General features: G+C 46.4%; 1 protein-coding gene across 2 annotated transcripts; it reads left to right on the forward strand.

Annotated features, from left to right (window-relative positions):
* Positions 1-4,518: 4,518 nt before the first annotated feature.
* LOC137917121 (CCR4-NOT transcription complex subunit 10-like) lies at positions 4,519-11,051 on the forward strand. 2 transcript variants are annotated; one of them, XM_068760006.1, is made up of 7 exons: positions 4,519-4,680; positions 4,795-4,908; positions 4,978-5,108; positions 5,188-5,220; positions 5,311-5,438; positions 10,431-10,506; positions 10,783-11,051. In XM_068760006.1, exons 2-7 carry the CDS (start codon positions 4,850-4,852, stop codon positions 10,914-10,916), a joined length of 561 nt encoding a protein of 186 aa, XP_068616107.1. In that variant the 5' UTR covers positions 4,519-4,680; positions 4,795-4,849; the 3' UTR covers positions 10,917-11,051. The 2 variants fall into 2 exon arrangements, with proteins under 2 accessions (XP_068616107.1, XP_068616109.1); XM_068760008.1 differs by having other exon boundaries at positions 5,314-5,438.
* The last annotated feature ends 272 nt before the right edge of the window (positions 11,052-11,323 follow it).

The following is an 11,323-nucleotide window of genomic DNA, read 5'->3' on the forward strand; positions in this document are numbered from 1 at the left end:
GCCGTAGGAACGCACTTCCTCTGTGCCGTAGGAACGCACTTCCTCTGTGCTGTAGGAACGCACGTCCTCTGTGCTGTAGGAACGCACGTCCTCTGTGCTGTAGGAACGCACGTCCTCTGTGCTGTAGGAACGCACGTCCTCTGTGCTGTAGGAACGCACTTCCTCTGTGCTGTAGGAACGCACGTCCTCTGTGCTGTAGGAACGCACGTCCTCTGTGCTGTAGGAACGCACGTCCTCTGTGCTGTAGGAACGCACGTCCTCTGTGCCGTAGGAACGCACTTCCTCTGTGCCGTAGGAACGCACTTCCTCTGTGCTGTAGGAACGCACTTCCTCTGTGCCGTAGGAACGCACTTCCTCTGTGCCGTAGGAACGCACTTCCTCTGTGCTGTAGGAACGCACGTCCTCTGTGCTGTAGGAACGCACGTCCTCTGTGCTGTAGGAACGCACGTCCTCTGTGCTGTAGGAACGCACTTCCTCTGTGCTGTAGGAACGCACTTCCTCTGTGCTGTAGGAACGCACGTCCTCTGTGCCGTAGGAACGCACGTCCTCTGTGCTGTAGGAACGCACTTCCTCTGTGCTGTAGGAACGCACTTCCTCTGTGCCGTAGGAACGCACTTCCTCTGTGCCGTAGGAACGCACTTCCTCTGTGCTGTAGGAACGCACGTCCTCTGTGCTGTAGGAACGCACGTCCTCTGTGCTGTAGGAACGCACGTCCTCTGTGCTGTAGGAACGCACGTCCTCTATGCCGTAGGAACGCACTTCCTCTGTGCTGTAGGAACGCACGTCCTCTGTGCCGTAGGAACGCACGTCCTCTGTGCCGTAGGAACGCACTTCCTCTGTGCCGTAGGAACGCACTTCCTCTATGCTGTAGGAACGCACTTCCTCTGTGCTGTAGGAACGCACTTCCTCTATGCTGTAGGAACGCACTTCCTCTGTGCCGTAGGAACGCACTTCCTCTATGCTGTAGGAACGCACTTCCTCTGTGCTGTAGGAACGCACTTCCTCTATGCTGTAGGAACGCACTTCCTCTATGCTGTAGGAACGCACGTCCTCTGTGCTGTAGGAACGCACGTCCTCTGTGCTGTAGGAACGCACTTCCTCTATGCTGTAGGAACGCACTTCCTCTGTGCTGTAGGAACGCACGTCCTCTGTGCTGTAGGAACGCACGTCCTCTGTGCTGTAGGAACGCACGTCCTCTGTGCTGTAGGAACGCACTTCCTCTATGCCGTAGGAACGCACGTCCTCTGCTGTAGGAACGCACGTCCTCTGTGCTGTAGGAACGCACGTCCTCTGTGCTGTAGGAACGCACGTCCTCTGTGCCGTAGGAACGCACGTCCTCTGTGCCGTAGGAACGCACGTCCTCTGTGCTGTAGGAACGCACGTCCTCTGTGCCGTAGGAACGCACGTCCTCTGTGCCGTAGGAACGCACTTCCTCTGTGCTGTAGGAACGCACGTCCTCTGTGCCGTAGGAACGCACGTCCTCTGTGCCGTAGGAACGCACGTCCTCTGTGCCGTAGGAACGCACTTCCTCTATGCCGTAGGAACGCACGTCCTCTGTGCTGTAGGAACGCACGTCCTCTGTGCTGTAGGAACGCACGTCCTCTGTGCTGTAGGAACGCACGTCCTCTGTGCCGTAGGAACGCACTTCCTCTATGCCGTAGGAACGCACTTCCTCTATGCTGTAGGAACGCACTTCCTCTATGCTGTAGGAACGCACTTCCTCTATGCTGTAGGAACGCACTTCCTCTATGCTGTAGGAACGCACTTCCTCTGTGCTGTAGGAACGCACGTCCTCTGTGCTGTAGGAACGCACTTCCTCTGTGCTGTAGGAACGCACGTCCTCTGTGCTGTAGGAACGCACTTCCTCTATGCTGTAGGAACGCACTTCCTCTATGCCGTAGGAACGCACGTCCTCTGTGCCGTAGGAACGCACGTCCTCTGTGCTGTAGGAACGCACTTCCTCTGTGCCGTAGGAACGCACGTCCTCTGTGCCGTAGGAACGCACGTCCTCTGTGCTGTAGGAACGCACGTCCTCTGTGCTGTAGGAACGCACGTCCTCTGTGCTGTAGGAACGCACGTCCTCTGTGCTGTAGGAACGCACTTCCTCTGTGCCGTAGGAACGCACTTCCTCTGTGCCGTAGGAACGCACTTCCTCTGTGCCGTAGGAACGCACTTCCTCTGTGCCGTAGGAACGCACGTCCTCTGTGCCGTAGGAACGCACTTCCTCTATGCCGTAGGAACGCACGTCCTCTGTGCCGTAGGAACGCACGTCCTCTGTGCCGTAGGAACGCACTTCCTCTGTGCCGTAGGAACGCACTTCCTCTGTGCCGTAGGAACGCACTTCCTCTGTGCCGTAGGAACGCACGTCCTCTGTGCCGTAGGAACGCACGTCCTCTGTGCCGTAGGAACGCACTTCCTCTGTGCCGTAGGAACGCACTTCCTCTATGCCGTAGGAACGCACTTCCTCTATGCCGTAGGAACGCACTTCCTCTATGCCGAAGGAACGCACTTCCTCTATGCCGTAGGAACGCACTTCCTCTATGCCGTAGGAACGCACTTCCTCTATGCCGTAGGAACGCACTTCCTCTATGCCGTAGGAACGCACTTCCTCTATGCCGTAGGAACGCACTTCCTCTATGCCGTAGGAACGCACTTCCTCTATGCCGGAGGAACGCACTTCCTCTATGCCGTAGGAACGCACTTCCTCTATGCCGAAGGAACGCACTTCCTCTATGCCGAAGGAACGCACTTCCTCTATGCCGTAGGAACGCACTTCCTCTATGCCGTAGGAACGCACTTCCTCTATGCCGAAGGAACGCACTTCCTCTATGCCAGGCATGGGCAAACCCAGGCCCGGGGGCCATATGCGGCCCGTTGGTCTTTTTAATCCGGCCCGCCAAACTTGTCCAAATTATATTACATTAAATAAAATTGTATTATAATTAAACCTCATTCATTTGACCTTTTCCCTGTAATGCTACCTGTAAAAGGCCAAATCCTTTAATGCAATAGCTTTCATGTGTCATTTATATTAGCTCACACAAACACTCCATCCATCTGTTCCTGGTCCGGCCCCTCTGTCAAATTTTAGAACCTATTGTGGCCCGCGAGTCAAAAAGTTTGCCCAGCCCTGCTATATGCCGTAGGAACGCACTTCCTCTATGCCGAAGGAACGCACTTCCTCTATGCCGAAGGAACGCACTTCCTCTATGCCGTAGGAACGCACTTCCTCTATGCCGAAGGAACGCACTTCCTCTATGCCGAAGGAACGCACTTCCTCTATGCCGTAGGAACGCACTTCCACTGCTGAACCCTCCGACGTTCGGCAGCGCTCGGGTCCTCGCCTGCATGACTTCACCATCATCATCATCTTCTTCCACTGCCGAATCGGTTGCTTTCTTTGTAGTACGCCCTACGACAGGGGTCGGGAACCTTTTTGACTAAGAGAGCCATGAAAGCAAAATATTTGGACATTTATTTCAGTGAGAGCCATATAATATATTTTAAGCGCGGATTCAACTAAATGTCAGTATAAGCGGTAAGCAGGTAATAAACTAGTATAATAAGCCTCTGAACGTTACGGACTAACGTGAGCGGAGCCCAGAAAGCAGAGAACAGAGACGGTGCGATGGTTGAATTGATCATTTACACCTGGAGCTGCACACAGGACGAGGGGGGGCTGGAGCCCAACGTAATAATACACAGCCGAGAGAAAACCAAAAAGCAAGTGATGCCCTCTTGAAGCAAACGCAGGGCCCCGTCTTTTTCACACGTTTATTCCAAAAGAAGGTCCCAGGTAAGAATACATTAAAATAGTAGTAATCTGGAATTAAGGTGGAGCCAAACAAAGTCCACTCTGCCACCGTGCACACAGCTGGCCACGCCCACCCCTAATGGCGGGATGACGGCCTACTTTTAAAGTGGCAGCCCAGGCTCAGGGCGTAACCGTGACAGCGTGCTTCCGCTCTGTGATTTTTCACAATAAAATGCAACACAAGCTCTACTAACAGACGGCGACCGGCTGGTGCCGCAAAGAAAACGGAACATAAGATCCAGACAAAGCGAACAAGTTACTCACAACAAAAAACACGACACACGACAAAACTTTTTATTTATTTTTTATCTGAGCGCGAGCCATATGCGATCATCAAAAGAGCCATATATGGCTCGCGAGCCATAGGTTCCCGACCCCTGCTCTACGAGTACGTTGCTTCACGTGTCAGATGGCGTGTGCGTCGCCACAGTTTGCCATTAGACGGTAAATCTGCTGCACCTTCGCCGTGCCCAACGCGCTTTTATTCACCCATTCACACTCCAGTGGGTTTCTGCTCCCATGCAAGGCAAGCTGCCAGACCCACTGGTTCAATTTGGGACAAGGACACTTTGACATATAGACAGTCAGAGCTGGGACTCGAACCACTGACCTACTGATGACTGGACGACCAACTGAGCCACGGCCGCCCTCCAAACGTAAAGTTTCTAAGAGATGGAAGACTTGTCTTTGCTGGATTCAATAAATGTGTCTAAAGTAAACATTGTACCTCAATATACAGTTGATACAGTATAAGTTCTGAAGTTGTGTTTTGTGTGTTCTTGTAGTGGGAAAGGGCAGGAGGCCGATAAGTTTTTGTCTGCAGCTCCATCATCTCCTCTCCGAAAGCAGGAGGTAGAGAACCTGAGGTCAGAAGACGTCTCCTGGAATGCCCTTTCTCTTTCTCTCTCGCTCAGTTCAATGGTAGCTGGAGAAGCAGCAATCCGTGCGTTGCACTAACCGGTCATGTGACTGCTCTGCAGGTGCTCCATCTTGGCCTGCAGTGCGTATGTGGCGTTGGCACTGGGAGACAATTTGATGGCTTTAAATCACGCAGAGAAGCTGCTCCATCAAACCAAGCTGTCCGGATCCCTCAAGTAGGTGCAGGCTGACCCACGGTCAGGTGGACCTTGTCTGCACGCAGTCACTGAGAGGTCTGTGTTCAGGTTTCTGGGTCACCTCTACGCTGCCGAAGCCCTGATCTCATTGGACAGGATATCAGACGCCATCGCTCACCTCAACCCAGAGAATGTAAGCGACGTGTCGGTTGGAGTGTTGACCAACGAGCAAGACCAAGGTACGGACGCTCCGCTTGCGACCGCCTGGTGTGGGCTTTGGTCTTGTTTTGTCAATGGTTGCTTTGTTTTGCCCAACAGGGTCTGACAAAGGAGATGAGCCTGTTGAGTCTTGTGAGTTGAACTGAAGCTCAACGGGGGTGTCGCTGGTCATTGCAGTCCAGGAAAGGTCTGGTATTCACAAACCCATTCCCGTGTTTCCAGCAGGGAGGCACGCTCTCACGTGTTACCCCAGCAGTGTCACATCAGCTCGGACAATGATGCTCTTCAACTTGGGCAGTGCCTACTGCTTGAGGAGCGAGTACGACAAAGCTCGCAAGTGCCTCCATCAGGTAGGACTTGTGTAACGAGATCCCGGTTCCTCTAACCCAGTGGTTCTCATAGTGGGGCGGTGTCAGGGAACATGCTTTTCTTGCCCTACGAGATTAAAGTGTACCGTATTGGCCCGATTATAACACGCTGTCTTTTGCATTGAAATTAGGCTGGAAAAAGTGGGGACTTATAATATTCGGGGTCTAGACATTATACCCATTCAGAACGCTAGATGGCGCCAGATATCGTTACGGCGAATGGTGAATTTCACACCGCAGGCCAAAGCAAACGCCTGTCATTATTTTATTGTGATGTTTTTCCTTATTCATATGTTGTGAGATGTGTCAACAGTAGCATGTATTACAGTACAAGTACAGTCAACTGTAGCATGTATTACAGTACAAGTACAGTAAACAGTAGCATGTATTACAGTACTAGTACAGTAAACAGTAGCATGTATTACAGTACTGGTACAGTAAACTGTAGCATGTATTACAGTACAAGTACAGTAAACAGTAGCATGTATTACAGTACTAGTACAGTCAACTGTAGCATGTATTACAGTACAAGTACAGTAAACAGTAGCATGTATTACAGTACTAGTACAGTAAACAGTAGCATGTATTACAGTACTGGTACAGTAAACTGTAGCATCTATTACAGTACTAGTACAGTAAACAGTAGCATGCATTACAGTACAAGTACAGTCAACTGTAGCATGTATTACAGTACAAGTACAGTCAACTGTAGCATGTATTACAGTACAAGTACAGTCAACAGTAGCATGTATTACAGTACTAGTACAGTCAACCGTAGCATGTATTACAGTACTAGTACAGTCAACTGTAGCATGTATTACAGTACAAGTACAGTCAACTGTAGCATGTATTACAGTACAAGTACAGTAAACTAGCATGTATTACAGTACTAGTACAGTAAACAGTAGCATGTATTACAGTACTAGTACAGTCAACTGTAGCATGTATTACAGTACTAGTACAGTCAACAGTAGCATGTATTACAGTACTAGTACAGTCAACTGTAGCATGTATTACAGTACAAGTACAGTAAACTGTAGCATGTGTTACAGTACTAGTACAGTCAACTGTAGCATGTATTACAGTACAAGTACAGTCAACTGTAGCATGTATTACAGTACTAGTACAGTAAACAGTAGCATGTATTACAGTACTAGTACAGTCAACTGTAGCATGTATTACAGTACTAGTACAGTAAACAGTAGCATGTATTACAGTACTAGTACAGTCAACTGTAGCATGTATTACAGTACTGGTACAGTCAACTGTAGCATGTATTACAGTACAAGTACAGTCGCACAGTAGCATGTATTACAGTACTGGTACAGTCAACTGTAGCATGTATTACAGTACTGGTACAGTCAACTGTAGCATGTATTACAGTACAGGTACAGTCAAACAGTAGCATGTATTACAGTACTAGTACAGTCAACTGTAGCATGTATTACAGTACTAGTACAGTCAACTGTAGCACGTATTACAGTACTAGTACAGTAAACTGTAGCACGTATTACAGTACAAGTACAGTAAACAGTAGCATGTATTACAGTACTAGTACAGTCAACTGTAGCATGTATTACAGTACTAGTACAGTAAACAGTAGCATGTATTACAGTACAAGTACAAACAACTGTAGCATGTATTACAGTACTGGTACAGTAAACAGTAGCATGTATTACAGTACAAGTACAGTCAACTGTAGCATGTATTACAGTACAAGTACAGTCAAACAGTAGCATGCATTACAGTACTGGTACAGTAAACAGTAGCATGTATTACAGTACTAGTACAGTAAACAGTAGCATGTATTACAGTACTAGTACAGTCAACTGTAGCATGTATTACAGTACTGGTACAGTCAACTGTAGCATGTATTACAGTACTAGTACAGTAAACAGTAGCATGTATTACAGTACTGGTACAGTAAACTGTAGCATGTATTACAGTACTGGTACAGTAAACTGTAGCATGTATTACAGTACTAGTACAGTAAACAGTAGCATGTATTACAGTACTAGTACAGTAAACTGTAGCATGTATTACAGTACTAGTACAGTAAACTGTAGCATGTATTACAGTACTAGTACAGTAAACTGTAGCATGTATTACAGTACTGGTACAGTAAACAGTAGCATGTATTACAGTACTGGTACAGTCAACTGTAGCATGTATTACAGTACTAGTACAGTAAACAGTAGCATGTATTACAGTACAAGTACAGTAAACAGTAGCATGTATTACAGTACTGGTACAGTAAACAGTAGCATGTATTACAGTACAAGTACAGTCAACTGTAGCATGTATTACAGTACTGGTACAGTAAACAGTAGCATGTATTACAGTACTAGTACAGTAAACAGTAGCATGTATTACAGTACTAGTACAGTCAACTGTAGCATGTATTACAGTACTGGTACAGTCAACTGTAGCATGTATTACAGTACTGGTACAGTAAACAGTAGCATGTATTACAGTACTAGTACAGTAAACAGTAGCATGTATTACAGTACTAGTACAGTCAACTGTAGCATGTATTACAGTACTGGTACAGTCAACTGTAGCATGTATTACAGTAGCATGTATTACAGTACTGGTACAGTAAACTGTAGCATGTATTACAGTACTAGTACAGTAAACAGTAGCATGTATTACAGTACTAGTACAGTAAACTGTAGCATGTATTACAGTACTAGTACAGTAAACTGTAGCATGTATTACAGTACTAGTACAGTAAACAGTAGCATGTATTACAGTACTGGTACAGTAAACTGTAGCATGTATTACAGTACTGGTACAGTAAACAGTAGCATGTATTACAGTACTGGTACAGTAAACTGTAGCATGTATTACAGTACTAGTACAGTAAACTGTAGCATGTATTACAGTACTGGTACAGTAAACTGTAGCATGTATTACAGTACTAGTACAGTAAACTGTAGCATGTATTACAGTACTGGTACAGTAAACTGTAGCATGTATTACAGTACTAGTACAGTAAACTGTAGCATGTATTACAGTACTAGTACAGTAAACTGTAGCATGTATTACAGTACTGGTACAGTAAACTGTAGCATGTATTACAGTACTAGTACAGTAAACAGTAGCATGTATTACAGTACTGGTACAGTAAACTGTAGCATGTATTACAGTACTAGTACAGTAAACAGTAGCATGTATTACAGTACTGGTACAGTAAACTGTAGCATGTATTACAGTACTAGTACAGTAAACTGTAGCATGTATTACAGTACTGGTACAGTAAACTGTAGCATGTATTACAGTACTAGTACAGTAAACTGTAGCATGTATTACAGTACTGGTACAGTAAACTGTAGCATGTATTACAGTACTAGTACAGTAAACAGTAGCATGTATTACAGTACTAGTACAGTAAACTGTAGCATGTATTACAGTACTAGTACAGTAAACAGTAGCATGTATTACAGTACTAGTACAGTAAACAGTAGCATGTATTACAGTACTGGTACAGTAAACTGTAGCATGTATTACAGTACTGGTACAGTAAACAGTAGCATGTATTACAGTACTGGTACAGTAAACTGTAGCATGTATTACAGTACTAGTACAGTAAACTGTAGCATGTATTACAGTACTAGTACAGTAAACAGTAGCATGTATTACAGTACTGGTACAGTAAACTGTAGCATGTATTACAGTACTAGTACAGTAAACAGTAGCATGTATTACAGTACTGGTACAGTAAACTGTAGCATGTATTACAGTACTAGTACAGTAAACTGTAGCATGTATTACAGTACTAGTACAGTAAACTGTAGCATGTATTACAGTACTGGTACAGTAAACTGTAGCATGTATTACAGTACTAGTACAGTAAACAGTAGCATGTATTACAGTACTGGTACAGTAAACTGTAGCATGTATTACAGTACTAGTACAGTAAACAGTAGCATGTATTACAGTACTGGTACAGTAAACTGTAGCATGTATTACAGTACTAGTACAGTAAACTGTAGCATGTATTACAGTACTGGTACAGTAAACTGTAGCATGTATTACAGTACTAGTACAGTAAACAGTAGCATGTATTACAGTACTGGTACAGTAAACTGTAGCATGTATTACAGTACTAGTACAGTAAACAGTAGCATGTATTACAGTACTAGTACAGTAAACAGTAGCATGTATTACAGTACTGGTACAGTAAACTGTAGCATGTATTACAGTACTAGTACAGTAAACAGTAGCATGTATTACAGTACTGGTACAGTAAACTGTAGCATGTATTACAGTACTGGTACAGTAAACAGTAGCATGTATTACAGTACTAGTACAGTAAACAGTAGCATGTATTACAGTACTGGTACAGTAAACAGTAGCATGTATTACAGTACTGGTACAGTAAACTGTAGCATGTATTACAGTACTAGTACAGTAAACAGTAGCATGTCTCAGAGGAGCGTTTCTAAACAGCCCTTCCGGTCTTGTTTCCCTTCGTACGTTATTCGTGGATCGACGTAGGATAACAATAACAATAATAACAATAATAACAATAATAACAATAATAACAATAAGTCCTCTTCACAAGGACTTATTGTTTTCATCGAATTCCCTTCTAACCAAATGAGCTCTGAGCAAACGATTGGATGTGGCCCGGCTGCCTGTCTAAAGGTCCCGGCTGCCTGTCTAAAGGTCCCGGCTGCCTGTCTAAAGGTCCCGGCTGCCTGTCTAAAGGTCCCGGCTGCCTGTCTAAAGGTCCCGGCTGCCTGTCTAAAGGTCCCGGCTGCCTGTCTAAAGGTCCCGGCTGCCTGTCTAAAGGTCCCGGCTGCCTGTCTAAAGGTCCCGGCTGCCTGTCTAAAGGTCCCGGCTGCCTGTCTAAAGGTCCCGGCTGCCTGTCTAAAGGTCCCGGCTGCCTGTCTAAAGGTCCCGGCTGCCTGTCTAAAGGTCCCGGCTGGCATTGGGTGCGCTTCCTTCACCAGCGTCTCCCTCTGACAGGCAGCCTGCATGCTGAGCACCAAGGACGTTCCCCCGGAGGCCATCCTGCTGGGCGTCTACCTGGAGCTGCAGAATGGTCAGCTCTCCACCAGACACACAGATCTCTTCTTTGGGCTTAATTAAGAAATGTTCAGCCACAGTGTGGTGACGCCGTGGCGACGGGATGAATGAATGTTGCTGATGGAAAGGTCTTGTTTATAGGTGACAAACACTTTTAACTTTTTAACTCATGAAATCTGCCTCCAACGGCCAATAACTGTAAAAAGATCAAGTGAGTTTCTCAGACCTGTTGAATAAGTGAATCATTGATGAACCTTCTTTAACGGCTGATCCTCTGGCTCCGCCTCCTCAGGAAACACCCAGCTGGCCCTGCAGATCATCAAACGGAACCAGCTTCTGCCCGTTGCGTTCCAGAGAGTCTCCCCAGACTCACGCAAGAAGCCCGTCCAGCCGCCCCCCTCCTTCACACAAGTTCAGCGCAAATGAGCTTCCACAGGCGCCGCTGGTGGTGCCACGCCTCCGGCCGGGGTCCAGCTGTGATGCTGAGAGGACCCTCAGCTGACTGACTTTTTATATCCACTCCATTAGCGTTCTGTCTCAACAGTGGGAATAAATTCTACTTGCCGGTACTGTCTGCTGCGTGATTCTAGAGTATTAACGGTACGCGTCATGCCACCATGAGTGCAGTAGAGGTACTTACGATGTTTCTCAGGAGTAGCTTAGCTCACATAGAGCTCGATACAAGCATCCCTGAGTCTGAGCTTTGTTGTGGTCTGAAATCAATCGACCGATGATCAGCTACTGACGACGTTTCCAAACAGTCGTGATGGAAGTACTTCAGTCCTTGAGCTGATTGTGTCTCTGCTGTAGGGACAGATAGACCAGGAAGCAGG

The sequence above is a fragment of the Brachionichthys hirsutus genome, unplaced genomic scaffold, assembly GCF_040956055.1.
Source record: "Brachionichthys hirsutus isolate HB-005 unplaced genomic scaffold, CSIRO-AGI_Bhir_v1 contig_488, whole genome shotgun sequence".
Classification (NCBI taxonomy): domain Eukaryota; kingdom Metazoa; phylum Chordata; class Actinopteri; order Lophiiformes; family Brachionichthyidae; genus Brachionichthys; species Brachionichthys hirsutus.